The sequence below is a fragment of the Pieris napi genome, chromosome 9 (genome assembly GCF_905475465.1).
Source record: "Pieris napi chromosome 9, ilPieNapi1.2, whole genome shotgun sequence".
Classification (NCBI taxonomy): domain Eukaryota; kingdom Metazoa; phylum Arthropoda; class Insecta; order Lepidoptera; family Pieridae; genus Pieris; species Pieris napi.
In genome coordinates this window covers 6,602,414-6,622,509 of record NC_062242.1, presented here as the reverse complement: position 1 = coordinate 6,622,509, position 20,096 = coordinate 6,602,414, and the positions used below count along the sequence as shown (strand labels likewise).

Below are 20,096 nucleotides of genomic sequence, written 5' to 3'. Positions count from 1 at the left end.
GTAATACTTAAATTATTTTAGTACGGTTTAGAATACTGACACAATAATGTGATAAGGTCAAAATCTGTCATCTTGACAATTTGATTAGCTGATTGGTATCCGGGTCGCGCTGCGTCAAAGGCAGCTTAAATTACACGACCTTCCTGGCAATGAGAAAAGGGTCAATATTTTTACAAGGTTAATGGAATCATACTTTATTTTATAGAATTTTTATTAACCTAGAAGAGAAACAGAATTTAACAATGTGTAAAGTAAAGAAAGGATGGTCACAGACCTTGACTCGGAAATCAGGATTGTTGGTCTTAGAACGAATGCCGAGAAAATCAAAGTAATGACCAATTCCAGAAAAAAATAATACTATTAGATAACAGTAATTCTATAATACTGAAAGCTGGATACTCGTACCTCGGTCAGACAATATCTATGACCGATGCAACAATAAATGAAATCGACATAAGAATAGCAAAAACATGGAAGAGCTTTTGGGGGCTTTGAGAAGTCATGAAAAATAAGAAAACGAGCATGGAAATTAACAGAGAGCTTTACGATTCTTGTATACTATATGTACTAACATTTGGGTCTCACATTTGCGCTTTAGCGCAGCATACAAAGCTGTGTGTGCCAAAGATTGTTGGAACGATGTATGATAGGGAAGAAAATTATAGATATAAAAACTTCTTTAAGAAGAACCACTAAGGTAGCGGATGTTACAATAAAAATAAATAAACTTTGGTGGAAATGGTAGTGGCACATGTCAAGAGAAGAAAAGTGGAGTAAGAAACTGGTGCTCAAGGTACAATAAACAAAAAAGAGGTAGACTAGAAGAATTTATAAGGTGAGTGAGAGTGGCACAGTGCAGACAGGAATTTCGTTTTTTTTGCCTTTGCCAAAAAAGGGCACACAGATACCTAAAAGTAATGTGATAGAAATATAAATGTGTTTAAAATGTGTTTAGGAACAAAATCAATAAAATTACGATATATGTATTTCAGTTTTGGTCCACATAATTTTCTTTCAAATTATTGATTTAGTGTGTCCTACTGTTGTTTTTCTCATTCATAATAAAATTATCTGTGTGAATTGCTAGATCCCTCCTTAGTCACGATAAATAGGTACATACCAACATGGAACATTTTTATATGCTACCCCAAGGACTGTTCGGTTTTCCAGAAAGAAATCTTTTTAGGTTTTTCTGTGATTTTTCTCTATAGAAACCTAATAGTTCAAGTTATAAGTTCTTAACTAACAAATAAAAAACCCGAACCCACCAGCCTTGATAATCTTTTTTAGAAATTATCGGAAGTAATGGATAAATATGGATGCTCAAGTTTTGTTGATTCAAGTTTCGGGTAATTATACAAACAAAATTTCTTTAAGTTTTGTTGTTCTGTCATTAAAATACTATAAATAAAAAGCTGACTGTCTCACACATATTTTACTTCATCTCAAGTTAACATAGAACCCATGGTTTGGCCTAGACATGCTTAGTGCTCAACTTGCCCCATACCCTTGCTCAACTTACCCCACCTATGGGGTACATTGAGCATACTTGACTTTCTGCATTTAAACATCTGTAGCTATTATATTGGACTTGTTACAAAAAAATACTATGGACACTTTTGTTAAAGGATAAATTACTAATCCATCAGGACATATAACAACTCATTGAGACTTATCATTGAGGAGCTATATCCAAGCAAGTGAAAAATTGCTCAACTAGCCCCGCCCTTCCCTACGTTATGAAATGTGTAACCTAAACCTAACTTAGCAATGAATAAATGGACTTCAAATTAACTCAGGGTAAATACAGAATACCGTAAACTAGGCAACAATTTCATCTATTATACATATAGTACAATCAATGCCGTTTATTCTCGCAACATAATTCCCAAGCTAGTTCCACATCTGTACCGACACTGCACATATTTATTCGACGTAATTTAAAATAAACAGAACTGGATGTTTAACTTCGAATAGAAAGGGAAAATATAAGAATTTAGCTTTAATAATTATCAGCCTTGTTATAAAACGTGATGAATACAATATTGATATATTAATAATTAATCTTTATGAGGTTTAAGTTTTTAAGTTCCTATTTTAGTTAAATTTCCGTTTTTATCTTTACTGTTTTGCCTATATTTTTCTTGCTTTTATGAGTTTTTTCCTTGCCTGTTTATAATTTCTATGTTCTAATATATAAATATAAGTTAGAATTTGTTGAGTGTGGTGGATTTAAGAATGGTTTAGATTTATAATTAGATGGTTGTATTTATGACATGTCTACAGGACAACGTCTGTCAAATCTGCTTTTAAATAAATTGATAATTTACGCATTAAGAAATTTTTTAGGAGAACAGAAGTTAACAAAATATTACCGGTATGTTAAATTTAATTTTATCTAATGATAGTTTAACTTAAAAGTATAAAAACTAAATTTTTTTAACAACTCATTAAAAAAACATATGGTAGCTTGTTTTTACATCCAACTGGATTTTAGTAATCGCTTTTAAGTTATCTAAATAGCTTAATTAACCGCTGCGTCCACCAGACAGAGAAATGCAGCATAATTTCTATTAAGCTTCAATTCGCCAAAGACTTGAAACGCGTATAGCGTAATAATCCAATAATACGCTTGTCATAACAATATTTTATTTATGCTCTCAAACATACACATACCCATGTTAAAACGCAAACAATCAAATACTTATCAAATATGTAAGAAATAAGAAATACACTAGAGAAAATGATATGAGATCTTAAGAAATCAGGCGCAGCGCTAACCAGATCCATGCAACTTCCACGCAATCGAGTAGCCCGCGATATCGCAGCGTACAAATCCCGATTGAACTTTTTGAATACCGTAAGCTGATAGTACACTTACGAATATGGACGAATGCCCAAAAATTACCTTAAAAAGACGTACAATTATGTCTTCCTTAAAACAAGAATATCGTCCCAAAATTCTATTGTTCTATTTTTATTTACAAATCTAATTTGTCTTCGCATGAATTTATAATGATATTATGGCATACATCAAGCAACATGCTCGCTGTAACTAGATTTCAAATATAATTCTTCGAACTAGACAATATACTGAAGTGAAATGGAAATCGTGTTCGTTATTCAGGGCATATTTCCATCGGGAGCGTGTTCGCTTCCGCTAGTTATCCCGGGGGTACTTCAGAACATAACTTCTGTTTTAACTGCCTTTTCACTTTTTGCAATGACTCTTATATGAGAAATCGGTTTGTCACCTATTACGATTGGGAAGTATCGTATATTAAAAAAAATCGATAATATGGGGCCCGTAAATATGTCGCAGCTTAATTAGCCGTTCAATTAACAGCCTAGCCTTTTAACTAAACCTCGCCGTTTAACTAGTGGCCTGAGAGATATACATCCGTAGCGTTTGTTACAACATTTAATAAACTGACTGGCTAATGCTTAGGCCATTCGTACGATAGTGATTATTTGCCAGAGATAAAAAAGATAAACATATGACATAAAAAATATTTCTTTTAAACTTAAATTGCTTGAGTCAAATTCTTATTATTATTACCACTACACTCTTCCATTGTATTTGTTGCTTTTCATGAAACTTTGGAAAACACCGTCAAAGTTGTGATTGGCCGACACCATATTGACATTTTGAAGAGTTTCGTTTCGAGTTTGAGAGTGGCAGAAAATGGAATTAAATTTAAATTCACAGTCAAGGAAAAGTCAAGCTAGGCGAGTAATGAAACGTCATCGATCGAAGTCATTCAAGCCTAGCTGTTTGAACAACTGGCTGAACATCTTTCAGGCGGCTAGTTTAACGGTGCCATTTTGTTAAACGGCTAGGCTGTTAATTGAACGGCTAATTAAACTAGTTGGCTGCGACATATACACAGTGCTTTTGCTGTACAAAAATGCCTACCAGCCATAAAGTGGAGGGTAAATACGCTATAATCTCTCAGTAAGAATCTATTACGTTCTTGGTATGGGATATATTTAGTGCTAAAACTGGATCTTAACCTAGTGTGTAGGTACCCACCTACAGGGATAATATAGTGTTTTAGTTTTGTTTTATAGTATTCAGCTTAAAGATAATAAATATAATGTAATACATATAATTTTTGTATTATTTGTGTATATTAGGTTGGGGAAAAAGTCTTTTCGCATTATAGTATGTATGAACTTGTAATAAAATCTCTTTGGCTATACTATATGTATCTGGCTGGTTTTGTTATCAGGGAAAGTTGAGATTTTAAAGAAGATAATTCCAAAATCAAATTAGGATAATGATTGTTTTTTATTTATTTTTCGTACCGTCAAGATGAGTGAATTGAATGAAGAAATTCGATACATTTTAAAATTTTACTACAAAAAAGGTCAAAATGCAACACAAGCCGCGAAATTTTTCTGCGATGTTTATGGACCTAGTGCAGTGTCTGTGAGAGTAGTACAAATTTGGTTTAAGCATTTTCAATCCGGAAATTTTGATGTCAAAGATCCAAGTCGCTCTGGTCGCCCTATGACAGATAAAATGGATGCAATTTTTGAAAAAGTGGAGCAAGATCGGCATATCAGTAGTTACGACGTAGCTGAAGAACGGGGAATTGACCACAAAACAGTTTTGGCGCATTTGAAAAAAACTGGGTACACAAAAAAGCTCAATACTTGGGTACCTGACGAGCTCACTGTAAGAAACCTAATGAACTGTGTACTCATTTTTGATTCTTTATTACGACTTAATGAAACCGAACCATTTTTGAAGAAGCTGATAACTGATGATGAAAAGTGGATCACGTACGACAAGAACGTGCGAAAAAGGTCGTGGTCAAAGGCCGGTCAGGCTTCACAGACTGTGGCGAAACCCGGTATAACTCGCAACAAGGTGATGCTGTGTGTGTGGTGGGATTGGAAGGGCATTATTCATTCTGAGCTGTTACCACCAGGCAGGATCATCGATTCTGAACTCTACTGCTAACAACTGATGAGATTAAAGCAAGAAGTTGAGAGAAAGCGGCCGGAATTAATCACCAGAAGGGGTGTGGTTTTTCATCATGATAACGCTAGACCTCACACATCTTTGGCCACTCAGCAAAAACTAAGAGAGCTTGGCTGGGAGGTGATAATGCATCCGACGTATAGTCCTGACCTTGCACCTTCAGATTTCCACCTGTTTCAGTCTCTTCAGAATTCTTTAGGAAGTGTCAGGTTATCATCACGAGACGACTGCCAAAACCAATTATCGCGGTATTTTGATCAGAAGCCCCAAAATTTCTATAGCAATGGGATCATGTCCCTACCTAAATAATGGCAAAAAGTTATCGAACAAAATGGTACCTACATACTTTAGTTAAATGTAAATAAACTATATTAAAAAAGGTTTTGAATTTTCTTAAAAAATGCGAAGAAACTTTTTCCCCAACCTATTAGTACTGATAGCCACAAAATAGATTTTTGTTCAAATTATAAGTACATATATTTGTATCATAAATAATTATTAATAATTAATTTAACTAATAATTTTGATATTTATACCGTAATCATTATAGGAAAATGTATAAATAGTTTTATTAATGTAAAATGACTTTATTATAATTTAGAATTATCTGCCAAAGGCACTAAGTTATCTGCGCCTCAATATGAAATTCTGAATACCTTTCAAAGGGAAGCCGAAATGGTTGCAAAGATGCGAGTGACATATTATCATTTATCTCCGATGGTTGTCACTTACATTGACAATTTTGTCTTTTTTTTAGTCCTACTATTACGAGTATTTGGTACCTATTAATTGATTAGGGCAGGAATATATTATCTACTTTGACTTTATTAAGTGGCTTAATATGAATATAAATGTATAATTGAAAAACGTAATATAATATATTTGCGTTCTCAATTTCGTGTGAATAATTTTTACACCAGATCTTCTTCTAGCCTTATAACTAGATCTATTGTAAGAATAACGCAGAGACCATAGTTTATATAAAACCTGGATATACATACAACTAAAATAATTATGCGAAACTATTTCTATCTTTCGAATTTTTACTTCGCCTGGATAAATAAATCTACAATCAAATGAATAAAATCCCAAATTTTAAGCACGTGTAGACAAAATCCTAAGCATAACTTGTAACATAATATCCAGGCGTACTTCTATAATTAGATTTTGAACATAAGTGTCCTTATTTTATAATTACCGAGTGGCTATTATAATTTGAGAGCTTCGAACCGAGCGCTGAAATTGGTCACTTTACAAAATGTGTGCCTCAATGAGTCAAATTATAGCAGTGCTTCAATTTGTCGTTGTTTTGTACAATTATTAAGAAATATTGCATTATTTTTAGACGAAAATAAAAACCATACCATACCATATGTTAAAGCCGCCGATTGTACGTGATACAAGAGTCTTTCCTCCAACTTTGATTTTGTTCCTTGCGGATGCTAAACTCTTTGGCCGTGGTGTTAAAGTGAACAGGCGCTGTACCAGAGACTCAAGAGGTGATTTCCTTGCTTGTGAAAAATATGCTGCCAGTGTAGAATTGAGCATTGCTTTTAATTGATTAATTTGGTTTATTAGTAATTTTGTATGTAAGCTTAGACCAATATATATTGTTTTTGTTATTAATTAATGTAATTACCAGGGCCGATAAACATATTTTTTTAAATTTTGGAATTTCATAAAAATTTATAATTCTATAATAAAATAATTAATGCGTCTGATTGCGTGATTCATCTATCCATGACCAGCTTCAAATGCCAATTACTTTATGTCCCTTAAGTTATAACTCTGAATTTAACGATAAAATATGTTTTCTAGCTTAGGCTTTAACGAAAGGCTTTTAGCTAGGTCTTGGAAAAGTCTTTGAAGTATTTTAAAACATAAAGTCGCGTAAGGTAGAACATTCAAGGTACATAATGTTGATACCGTGAACATCGAGTTTTATACCGACGCAGTCCCCGCTATCTCTAACATTAGCTTGTGAAGGAAGCTCTTTATCGGGCCCGATACATTACTTCGAATTACATGTATTTTGTAGGGACCGGGCTTTAATGGAGTTACTGAGCTTTTTTAGCGATTGTTACGTGAATGTAAAACTACACGAATATATAATGTACTGAGATACTTTCTACTTATATAATCATTGTTTTTAAGGTTGTTTTAAGTAAGTTGTGAGATAGCGTGACACCGGATATGAGATAGCGTATTCATATTATTGTTCCTGGGGCCTTAGTCAAGATGCCTTAACAGTAGTGTATGTAGAACGTCAAAAACTAAATATGTATGAAAACTTTTCGACACGAACTGTCATTTCCATACAAATTTAGTTTTCGACTTTCTACATACACTACTGTTAAGGCATCTTGACTAAGGCCCCTGTTCCACTGAATAAAATATTTAGTTCTTATACATGTTTGTTTAGCATCAAAACGGTGTAAAGGCCCTCACTCAAGTAAGCATTAGTTATTGCCTCAATATACATTGAAATGTTTCATCAGATTGTGAATGATAACAAATTCGTGAAAGCACTTGAATAATTCATACATTTCGATCACTATTACGGTACGACGTAACGATCTCTTCCATTCGCTCGTATTGTTATAGCATGATTTCAATTAAATTATTAATGTATTTACAAGCATTTTTAACGCATGAAATAGTCAAGTAAACGACACACTCATGATGAATGATGAATGATTTGAATTGGAGTGTTCAAGTATTCTTAACTTACTGTAGCAACTGTTTATATTTTATTCTGACATAGTTTATGATTTAGTCAGAAAATATAGTAAGGATTGCATTTATATGCGTGCTAATAGATTTTTTTTTCACGTTTATGTATTTGTAAAGAAGGTTTCTAAATAAGAGTTTAAATTGTCTCTTGACCTAACCACCAGTTTGACTCATTGTGTTTGTAAAATATCCGAACAAATAATTAGGAAATTATTTGAAAGATAATCAATATAAAAATAAAACATTATTTGCTTTTATTAAGCTTTATTTTATACCACTGTGATTATAGATAATTTAAAATGGCCAGAGGATAAAAAAAATATTTTCTGAAGAAGCCAAAAATTATTTTCTACTGTAACTAACTAATTACTTTATCGTTAACGTATTGTTACGTTAACTATTTACTTTATCGAAATCGAATATAATTTCATTTAGGGCAATCACTAAATCGTTGTACAAAACTCATTACAATACATTTCGACAAAGAATTTATAATAAAATAAGATAAGATACATTTAAAATAAAATAAGCAAGCAGAAAATAATTCTTGTCTTCCTAACCACATTTATCTAATATACATCTTAATTCTATATCTATATCAACACTTTATATAATATAATTTCTTTACATAACTGATCTATTTTAAAATATTTCGCTCTGAATACACTTATCACATCTTGTAGCATAGTTACGATGTGTGGCAAACCTCAGAACTATTTGAGTTTTATATTTTACTTTCTACATTAAAACAATTCTATTGTTGACGTACTATTATACATATTGATTAAAAAATAAATCTGTCTAGTCATCTGTCTCTTATCATCCCAGCGGAAAGACAATTTGACAATAACAGACAAAAGAGTACTTAAGTTGTAACAGTGCAATTAGACTGTTTTTATGAATAAAGGGAGAGAATATAGAAATTAAAACAATTATATCATCTTGGCTGAGAGAAAAGTTCAAATGCTCTGTACATAATAAGGTAGTCTTATGCGTTAATCAAATGTGCATCGACTGTTAAAACATACTCTTTATTCGTCTATGAAACGCAATTGTTGCAATAAACCAACATGCAGTTGAAAATGCCCAACATCGTAACTTAATAGCTGATTCATACAACTGGCTTCAAATAATAAAAAATAAATTACAAAATGATATTTATATGAATACAAAAAGCTTTATTTTTTAACAGTCATTGTATGAATCAGCCAGCAACAAAAATATCTACAATAGTCAGTGTATAGAGCTGCAGGAAGACATTCAACGCCTCATACGAGATCCGATTTTTGCAATCCACATTAAATTATCTACTGGGATAGATTACAAAAATAAAATCTCATAGAGGCAAACACTATTATTAATTTTCAGTGTAACACTATATACCTCATGAAACTAATTCAAACATCGAATTTAGAGGAATAAAGCCATATTTAATTACTAGATATGAAAGTGATGAGAAGTTCGAGTTGACGAGAACAATCTTTAACTTCTTTATTTGGTATATAATATTTGGTGTATATGAAAAATGATTTTGATACAAACGTTGTTACAAATTTATATATTTCTTTACTGAATGAATTTTTATAATAGACAGTAAGCTCAGGTACAGATAGGTACTAGATGCGCAGGATATTTAAGTATAAAAGTCCTTAAAGCACAAAATCGAACATAAAAATATCAGTAGTTGTATTTACAACATTAAGTCTATCCTAACACGAAAAGGACAAAAGTTTTTTTGCTTCATGCTATTTAATTAATAAAAGGTACATCTGTAACCCTATATTTTATTTGATAAATATGAAACACCACCATAAAGTATGATTTTTCAAACAAATATGTTACAGTCGCATTTGCAATCATTAGAGTTTAACACAAAAATCGCTAAATAGCTCACGAAAAGATTAAATGTATTAGATACATGTCCTTTTTTCTATGGTCAGGTTATTGAAAGGTGATAGAAGCGGACGGGAAGGACTATGTACGAACCAAGTAGCAAAAGGCATTGGCAAATGGTATTTTATACAAAAATTAAAAATCTTTACTAACTTATGCAGTCTTTAAAATAGTTATTTGACGCTGAGATCTAGTTTGAAGATAAATAACGTTTTAAAATATATCTTTTGGCTCTTTACGCTATAGAGGGTAGTGCGTTATCTAAGTAAAATAAACTCTGTTATACAAAAATATACGTACATAAAGAATTAATTGACCTGAAGGAAGCTCACATAAATAGGGTACTTTCTAAAATACGTCTCTGTTTAAATAATTGATAAATTTCTAAAAAAGAGCAAATGTAAGGACAACCGTACACCTTGAAAGTGAGACGAACATAATTACAAAAATACTTATGCATCTAATCTTAGGGAATTTAGACTAGGGTTATTCTAAGCTCTTGGATAAGGAAACTGTAACCAATAAGCCAAATCGGGGTGAAATTGTGAAGCGTGGTTGCCGTACCGTTTGCGACACTTGTATCCGATTGAGGTTTCTTCAAAGTCAGCTCGTTCACTGCAACTGCCAAAAAGCATTAGAGATTCAGTGTCTATCTTTTTATGAGTTGTCGAAGTTTGCAAACTTTACTTTGCCGCAATATTGTTTAAGAGGAATTTCCATACTTGGTAGTTTTGAAGCGGCTTGCGAATAAAGTTTTGACGCGAATTTTATTGTTCTTTTCGAAATTTATACTGCAAACATTTAATCCTTTTGGTTTATATTGCATTTAAAGTTTCATATATTTTTTTCACACTAACTATTTCCAACTAATAAAGTAAAGAACAAAAAACTGCATAAAATATGGCTTTTTTTTAGAACAGGGCGCAAACGGGCAGGAGGCTCGCCTGATGTTAAGTGTAGTACCGCCGCCCATGGACACTCTCAATGCCAGAGGGCTCACGAGTCCGTTGCCGGCCAAAATTAATGGCCGGCCGGCTTTTAATGGAGCCATAGATTATAGTGGTAAAAACATTGACGGTACAAAAATATTAATCCTCAAAATGGAAACGGAACATTTATTTTACGTTACAGGCTTAAAAGTTTGACTAAATGTAACTAGAATTAAACAAGTTTACACTCCAATGCTCGTATAACGAATCGTATGTGTAAATCGTATATGTACTTTGATTGCTGTTTTATTAAGCGATACGCTTTAATAAAGACCTGATCATTAAAGTTTATTAACCAGATTAAGGTTTTATCTTTAATGAGTCGACAGAGCTGCGATTTCGTTGATAAAAATCTACCATCGTCCGTAGCATACATCAATAAGAGGGATTAACATTTTATACTTTAACGAGGGTTTTAACAAAAATTTAACACAATAGAGGGAAGTTAACAGAAAACTTATTATAACATTAGTTCTTTAAAGAGGTTTTTTGATTAACCGTAAAAACCATATTAAAATATACAAATACAGAAAATAATTGTAACTAAACCTGTAGAAATATAAATAGTTATTTGACAAAACTTTTTTTATGTATAAAAAAAATTTTTTGTTCATAGAACAAAAAAGACTTATTATTGGAAAATAGTGTCATTTTGTGTTCTTTTGTCTGATACTGATGATGTAATACGATATTATTTTTAAAAAGTAGTTACCAGTGACAGTCTGCTTCTTAATATCCGCGAAACGTTCGCCTGGTCCCACTTCTTCGGGTATGGTCGCTGTACATGTGAGCTGCAAACGCCCATGGGCTGGAGTCCGTAACTCAGCAATGGACACCCATAAGGATATAGGTGGTGGAGCTAATTCACGTGGCTTTTCAATCTAAGAAATATAATTATGTCTTAATTTAAATTATTGTATTTTTCTCGAATAATTTTATTAGAAAGCTCTATAAATAAATTTATATTGGCTTGACATAATATCAATTCTTCAGTAAAGTAAAATAATTATAAATGTTATATTTTTAAATATTTCAATTAAAAAAGTGTTTTTATATATCACGGCCAGAATCACTATTAACGACAAATATTTATTTCGAGTACGACGAGGTATTTAATTGATAAAGAAAACTAGATAATGTTTTGAAGTTATACTTCTATAGGCGCGTTATGAAAAATTGATGAGAGTGAAATTTTACGATGCGCGCGCACCGTGACACAAAATTAACAGAATGAAGTTGCCCACGGAAGATGCTACGGCATTGGACATAATTTAAAAACAACATTTGAATAATAATAGAATTTATGTTACACTTAATGTAAGAGAATAATAATAAATATTTATTTATTTAATTTTTCAAATGTAAACTGAACTTTATTGACTATAATGCCTCCTTTTCCAGTCTTTGATTATTTAATTTTAATTAATTATTTGCATGCGATCAAAAACTATTTTTAATAATGCCAAAGAAGTATAACTTCTTACGCGCGTACGCGCACCTTTTTTTAACACTGAAGACACATATAATTTATAATCTAGTGTCAAGCTAATAATTAACTACCTTCGCGACTTCCTCGTGGCCGTCCTTCAAAGTACATTTGCTGTGTTTAAGGTTCGCAGGAGGCGGGGTGGTCGTCTCACTCACCAACGCCCAGTATTTTGCCGTGTAGTTGAACTCCGGTGCTATGTATCGATGCTGGTACTTCCGGTGTCGGTTCCCCCCTCCTTTTGTCCTGGTGGAACTTGATACGCGGTATGAGAAGTACTTAATTGAGTCTTCGGGCACCTGCAATATTGTTACTGCTGGGTATTTAATGAATTTGTGTTCAGCCATTCTGACGGGATTAAGTTCAATATTGGCAAATTTTGCATCAAAATCTCGTTCGATGTTTGTTCACTTATTGGATGCTATAAAAGTATATAACTACTACTAATCAAAGTTTTAATTTAACAATATTCATTTAACTGCATGTTACTTATGAAAACTTATAACATGATAGCTGTTAAATTTTTACTTTTCATATAGATTTTTTATTTATTTTGTGGTAATACCTTGGTATATCTTCACAGTATCTTCGATAATTCACATTATAGAAAACGTCTACCACATCCATTATTAAATTTGTGTCTGAACGTTGAACTTGTAAATATTGCTTGCGGCGGGTTAATTAAATCGTAATTATTATAATAACAATCCCCTAGTGAACTTTGGGGTGTTCATTAATAATTATGATATTCAATCTACATTATCTTCAACAGAGTCAAAACATCAACATATATAATAGACATCATTTATTTAAAGTAAACGTTTTTAAAGCTTGTTGAAACTTAAGGTCCTATATTTCTTTAGGGACCGAAATAACTTTTTTTGCGCTTTTCATGGTATGACAACATCGCAGTGATTTGTAAGCGTAGATTGTAGATGTCGCTACAAAAATAATATCAAGACTTTGAAGTATTATAAAAAAAATGTCCCGTGCTGGACAACAGGTGCTGTTGTTGCAAAGTATAGAACGTGCTGTTGCGTTTAAAAGGTAGGTCATGTTGGCACCTTCATTTAATTCGGTATATTTTATTAAAAACTAGGAATGATGTACCTTTTCATTATCAATGTACCAGATGAGTTTGGGCGCGGGGGCAGCCGGGGCGCTAGTACAGTTCGCTCGAAGTAATCCTCCAACCACAACATCAGGCTTTCCGAAAGTTATTATTGGCGGGTGCTTTTGAGAATCTGCAGATATAATATTTATAATGTGCAAAATAGTGTGAAATTTGGAATAATTTCATTTTCATTTGTGTTTACATTACAATGGGTTTTATCGAGTATATACTAAAGAAAGAAATGTAGGAGTTTTACTGACTTTAGTGAAACATAACGTATAAGTGAAAATAGCGCCGCTTATGGGGACAAATTTCACACTGTGCAACAATTTAAAAATAATATTGGGATTAGGTATCGATATAGTCTATGAAAGATATATCTTTGGTACTAATTAACCTAATTAAGTTACAAGAATTATCTGTATAAAACTCACCATTGCTCAATGGTTAATTCCTTAGTTTATTCAATTCATAATTAAGATCGTAAATTCGTGTTCAACTATCCTATCTTTACTCATAAGGCGCAGATATCCTTCAATATAATTAACTTATACTGAAAAATCTCTGTATTTAATGTATATAAATTTTATTTGTTTTAAAAATACATTTATAGCTTTCAAAAATATATAAGATATACTGGTATATTATTAAAATAGTACAACCATACACTATAATGCTTTAGATTCAAAGAGTTAAAGGATATTAAATCCCGATGAGATATCTTTCAAGTTGTAATTTTTTTATTCTTGCATTAAATGCAAATTTATTTGTTTGGTAAACAAAACAGATACATCTATACAATAAAAAAAGTTAAAAATAAAACATAAACCAAACACATTGGATGTATCCACAAAAAGTTTCACTGATAAAAAATATGATACAGAGCAAAGCAAAACAAAACATGACAGCACAAAATTTATAAATCCGGAGAACGACAAACAAACTAGTAGCTATAATAAAGAAGAAAAAAGATACACATTTAATGACAAATTACATCCTACTGTCCTATTTTTATGGCTCTTCTTTCGAGCAGATATCACATGATAATACTCACAGACAACCGTTAGTTGATGAGGAGGTGAAGCTGCCGTGAAAATAGGCGTCTCCAATGACACCTCGCACCAATACAGCCCTGATGCAGTAGGGTCCAAATTTTCCAAGGTGATGGAGTTTTCCGTTACGAGAGACATCTAGTAATGAATATACATAGCGTGTTTCAGCTTTATTCCTTGGAAATGTAGTATTTTGTAGACTTTTATAGGCTTAAAATAAGTAAGGAGTAATGTTTTCCTAAATAAATTATTATGAAAGGCATAATATTTTTCCCTATCTATGTGGGCTATTTGTGAATGATAGCACACATAACCATAACAATAAGTAATCATCGAATAATTCGCGTAACACAACAATAAAGTTCGATACGAGTATTTGAATATAAAAAATCATACAAATTGAAATCATTCGCTTTCGAATAGTATTCATAACTATCAAATATATGGAAAACTACCAACTATATTTATCGTACGATATGAGTACTAGACGAAACTATCTAAAAAAATTTAAATTGTTAGGAAATTATTTTGAACGTCAACGATACATTATTTTTTATAAATAATTATTTATTAATGCGTCTGCATCAAGTCTAATATTCTTTCTGATTCATTTGAGGACATGCTTAAAATTCAACTTCTATTATCGTTATGGAAGAGCTGGGAACCCTGACACAGGTATTGTTATTGTTCCCAAATCTTATACATTGTAATGCATATTTACTTAAAAGGAATAAACACATATTTTTATTTTTTCTATTATCACAGATTTAGAGAACAGAATCCACGTTATTTCTCACTAAGCTAAAGTTTTTGCGCTCAATCGTTTGTCTATTTTAGTTTATTTTGAACAAAATAGATTGTTTATACAGTTCATCGATATTCAAAATACTTACATTAACCTTTCCTCCTTGAAAGGTGTAATTGGTGTATGGTGGTACCCGCTCTCGGACATATTGCAGGATCTTTGCACCGGAGCGCAAAAACTCCACTTTGTAGAGTAACTGCGGCGGGACCTGGTGGAGGCATCGTAGCTTCGCTGAACCGCCTCGTGCCACCCAACTAGGTGCTACCAGCTTCACATCTACATCCGTTGCTTGACTGTTGACTATAAAGAAATTATAAGCACAACATGTGGTACGCGTATGGTTACTATTTATTTTGATACGTTTATTTAGTATTTATATTGTTACTAGCAGACTCGGCCAAGCTTTGCTATGGCTAAAGTTTTTGTAATTAACATTATAGTAGTAAACTATTCAAGGGAAACGGTAGGAGAACACCAGTCATGGGGACCCATGGGGACCATGCTTTTTGGTGGTTATGCCATTAAATTGTAGCTTATGTGAAACGTTGGTACTTTCAACACAGCGCCATCTGTTAGAATTGTGACTATCAAATAATAAACAAATATTTTGCAACAAAATAATATTGCGGGTATAAATTGAGATGTAAGCTATCCTATCTTTTAAGTTGGATCAAACTACACACGGTGTGCTAATTTGATTGATATCGGTTCGGTAGTTTAGGAGTCCATCGAGAACAAACAACATGACACGTAATTTATATATATTAAGATTGTTATTTGTTTGTTTATTTTATTAAATCATGAGTTACTATCTTAAGGACTTTATAAATGTACGAATTTTCATTACTATTTAGAAATTTGAAATAGAAATTCTTACATCGTAACTATAAGACAATCTTGAAGTATTTAAAGTAAAGTAATTTGTTCTGAACACATAAGAGAAAATAGTACTTACAATGTGTAAATTGAGGACGAGTAAGTATGTACGAGCTTTGATATATTAAGTTCATTATATATTTAACGTAGAGTGATGATAAAGTTAAAAAAAAAATGCAAGTTAATTAGAACATTAATTGCTCCGTTTGTTACTTGAAAGAATACTTAAAAGGTCTTAACAAATCATGTCAACAGACTAAATTTCGTGTACACAATTTTGGACTTAATATAAGTTTCCTCTGAGAAATAAAACTTAAAAGCGCCTTTCATCCAATTTGCGGTTACGAGAATTAATGGTTAACCCTTGTCCACTGCATATATTCAACCACTTTTGGTTAATCCCGCACTTCACACGCCAGAAGGTAAATGAATTCGGATTTAACGAATTTATTCAATTAATTATTGCACTTGGCTTCGACCACTTCAAAGCATGACTGTGAAAGTGAAAAGCTTTCGAAAGCTTTTTAGCGATGCTCGGATAAATTCACTTAAAGCATACATAAATGGATTATGCTCTCATATGTTGAGTTAAAAGACAATTTCACCTATTACGTAATATATTTAAAAAAATATATTTTAAGTACATATTATAACTAAGCAATATAAAATATTCAAATTAATACAATTTTTAAATTTTAACTGTGTTAGAAGCTTTATGATTGAATTGAAGCTGGTAGGATGTCTTCCCATTGAGGGTTGGTTATAAAGTATCTTCGTAGCGCCCATAATTTCAATTTTGTTGTCTTGTGTGAACAACATAATGTCGTTATAAGACAGTAGTAGACAGTAAATAAGTTGTGAATTTATTCGACGTTCTGCCGTACAGAACTATTTGTAATTTGTGTTTCCACCACATATAAATTCCTTTTTTATACAAATAGGGTTAATTTTATTGAAATTACTTATTTGTATGGTGGGTGAAATATTTTTTTTTGTTCACAAACAAAAATTAGTAACAAACAACACATACCACAGGGACCAAACTTTTTAAATTTGTTTTAATTTTCTTTTAATAATTTTTATTAATACTTTGTAGGTTAAGAAAATTGTAAATACAAATTATACGTAAATAAAAATATATCTTACTTTGAGGAAAGTAAGTCGGATGTTAAAACAAGTCTAATGTTGAGCCAAAAGTAAGAAAACTCATTAAGAGTGTAGCGAATTTTCAACTAATAGAAGTTCTTAAGGCTTTTGGATCAAGATGATTAAGTTGTTGAGGCTAAATTACGTGCTAAGAATATTCTAATAATTGACTAAAGTTTTAGCTGGTTTATAGGCTAATGACCTTACGTATTATGTTTATATAGTTTTAGTTTTAAAAATAATAATAATTTTGACAATTTCAAATTGAACCACTAACACTTAGATGTAAGGGAGCAAACAGCATATTTTTATGATTATTATGAAGGTTAAGAAAATTGGAGATACTGTATATTTGATTGTTATATTTTAGTTTTAATAAACGAAAAATATTAGAGAGCAGACTTAAAGTTTCTACATGGTTTATAGAACCAATCATAATGACTGCTGCTGCGAATTGCTTAAAATATTACATTTAAGTTTAAACTTAAATGTACCTGATTTTTGAACACGTCACACGGAGCTGTTTGTTTCTTGGTACAAACTATGATCAAATATATTATATGTACTTCTTATTGCGTATTTTAAATGTATATAATAAGGAGTACGTGAGCCTCATCTTATTGCATATTATCTTGGAATGGATTTTTAAGATTACATAAAACCGCATACACACAAACACTTACAAACCCCCACAGACCTCAGCCAATAAATTATAAGTAAATTGTCTTTCTTAGTAAATAATGATCTTCGTATATATGGTGTAATCCATTTTGGATTTATTTTTTAAATAAATAATTGTTTTAACGGTGAAAATGACGGAAGTTTCAAGATCTGTAACCAAATATTGTTTCTTATTAAACCTATTAGATAGTATTTATGCTGTAGTAAAAAGCACTTAATAAAACGTGGATAACATTTTTAAGAAAAACTCTAACTAACACTTTCGTGGCCATACAACATAGGCAACGTTTAATATTAAACCTTTTTGACATCATATTACGATGCCTAAGGGAACAGGGCAACCTTTTGTACTTAAAGCGAATTAAACTCATATAAAAGTTCTATAAATCCAATTGAATATCAACTATTTACCAAGCATCATTGCACTTGTGGTGCTTTTCAAAACTTTTAACCAAGCACAGTACAACTTTAGCCCGAACAGAAATAGTTTTTGCTCGCGGCGCACCCTTTGTTGAGTGAATGTTCGAAATTACGTTTTGAGAGATACTTATGCACTTTATTGAGCTTATACATTACAACTTTCTTATAAACTTTGGTGGCACTGGATAGTTCGCTACATACATGTTTTCGTTACATTATTTGTTTAAGATTTTAGGCATAGATCATTAGATGGTATATGTTAAATCCTAAATACTGATAACAACGACAGTTTTTTTGTGTTTTCGCAAGTTAGAAAGTGTGGCAACAATTGTACAACCTTGGTACTTGCTAAAACTTGTGGATTTTGCTACAGTGTGATCAGCATTTTGAGTGAGATGGATGAGTTAGTGCACACTTATACTTCCCGGAGATTCTTTGTTTAGGTGAATAGCTAGAGTATAATAGGCTTAGAAATATGTCAAATGTGACTATACCTAGTTCATGTTCTGCTATTGAATGTATACGTTTTGGCACCAAACTTTAACCACTTGATGATCTCATGTGTGCTTGACCCAACGACGGGCCACTTATAATTAATTGTTTAAATTTATATCTCAAGTTGTTTTTTTCTATTACTAAGCAATTCTATTGATCAGTTTATATGTATACGCTGTAGTCCATTTTTCTGAAAAGTGACCTGAATTTCATATTCAATGTTATAATTACAATTACTTTAAACATAAATGAACACTAATATCGTTTAATTTACAATATATTATACAAATGTTTTATTATAAAGTTAATTGTCACAGCGTATGCATTTTCATGGAGGCCCCTCAGAACAGAATTTTGCAGTATGAAAAGAGATTTTACACAAAAAGCAGCAATTGAAATATTCACACCGATGGTTTTCAATAGTGATCGATTTTTATACGCAATATAAACGTTTGCTTTTCATTTTGGCTACAATTTAGTAACAGATGGTACACCTAGCGGGTTTTATTAAAATTTTCGCTTTTGAATGTGAACATGTGAATTTTTATATAAATATTTAAGGCCGTGTTCACGTTTTTTTGGATTTATAACATTCATGCTGTAACGTTGTGGTTGGCAGACTTGATTTAATATACCCCATTTGTGAAAATACTTTTACAGGATCAACTATGAGTATTTGAACAATCAACTTATACGCCGAATTATAATTAGCTGATATTAAGCATTTAAGAACTGTTTTTTAGTTTGATATGCCAATTTTGCTCTTTACCATTACAAATACTTTTTTACAATACTTATTTCGACAAGCAGTGTTAGCATAATGGCTTCAGCGTACGACTCATCCCTGAGGTTGTAGGTTCGATCTCCGGCTGTGCATCAATTTACTGGTCTGCATTTTACACTAGCTTGTACAGTGAAGGAAATTATCATGAGAAAACCGGCATGCCTTAAACGTAACAAGTCGACCGCATGTGTCAGGCGTAGAAGGCTAACCATCTACTTCCCTATAAGAAAAAACTAATCATCAAGAAACAGGTACACAAATCTGATGCCTAGACCTAAAAGATTGTAACGCCACCATGCCAGCATTTTTATTCGAACGATGAAAAAACATCACGAGGAAACCAATATGTCTTACACACAAAAATCGACGGCGTGTGTCAGGCACAGAAAACTGACTAAACTACTTGCTTAGAAAATGATTAATGAAAGACACGCAGAAATATATTACGGGATTTATATAAAAGATTATTGTATTCAATAGAAGCATTCATTCTAAGCTGAAATTAGAATAAAAAACCCAGGAGTAAAATTGACATAAAATTGGCCCTTTGTAGGGCGATGTGGTTTTGTTTATCAATTTAATTTAAAGCTCTGGGGAACACGTTCAATGCCTCTATTGTATTTTTATGTCCT

General features: G+C 32.0%; 1 protein-coding gene across 3 annotated transcripts in view; it reads right to left on the bottom strand.

Moving 5' to 3' along the window:
* Positions 1–8,002: 8,002 nt before the first annotated feature.
* LOC125052621 overlaps positions 8,003–20,096 on the bottom strand; it is a 33,215-nt gene continuing 21,121 nt past the window's right edge. For all 3 annotated transcript variants that reach the window (XM_047653569.1, XM_047653571.1, XM_047653570.1), the window contains exons 3-8: positions 15,151–15,362; positions 14,260–14,395; positions 13,202–13,335; positions 12,166–12,390; positions 11,318–11,486; positions 8,003–10,237 (exon numbers count right to left, since the gene is read on the bottom strand). In XM_047653569.1, the coding sequence (XP_047509525.1) occupies positions 10,092–10,237; positions 11,318–11,486; positions 12,166–12,390; positions 13,202–13,335; positions 14,260–14,395; positions 15,151–15,362 (1,022 nt within the window). In that variant the 3' untranslated portion in view covers positions 8,003–10,091. The remainder of the gene's footprint in view (positions 10,238–11,317; positions 11,487–12,165; positions 12,391–13,201; positions 13,336–14,259; positions 14,396–15,150; positions 15,363–20,096) is intronic.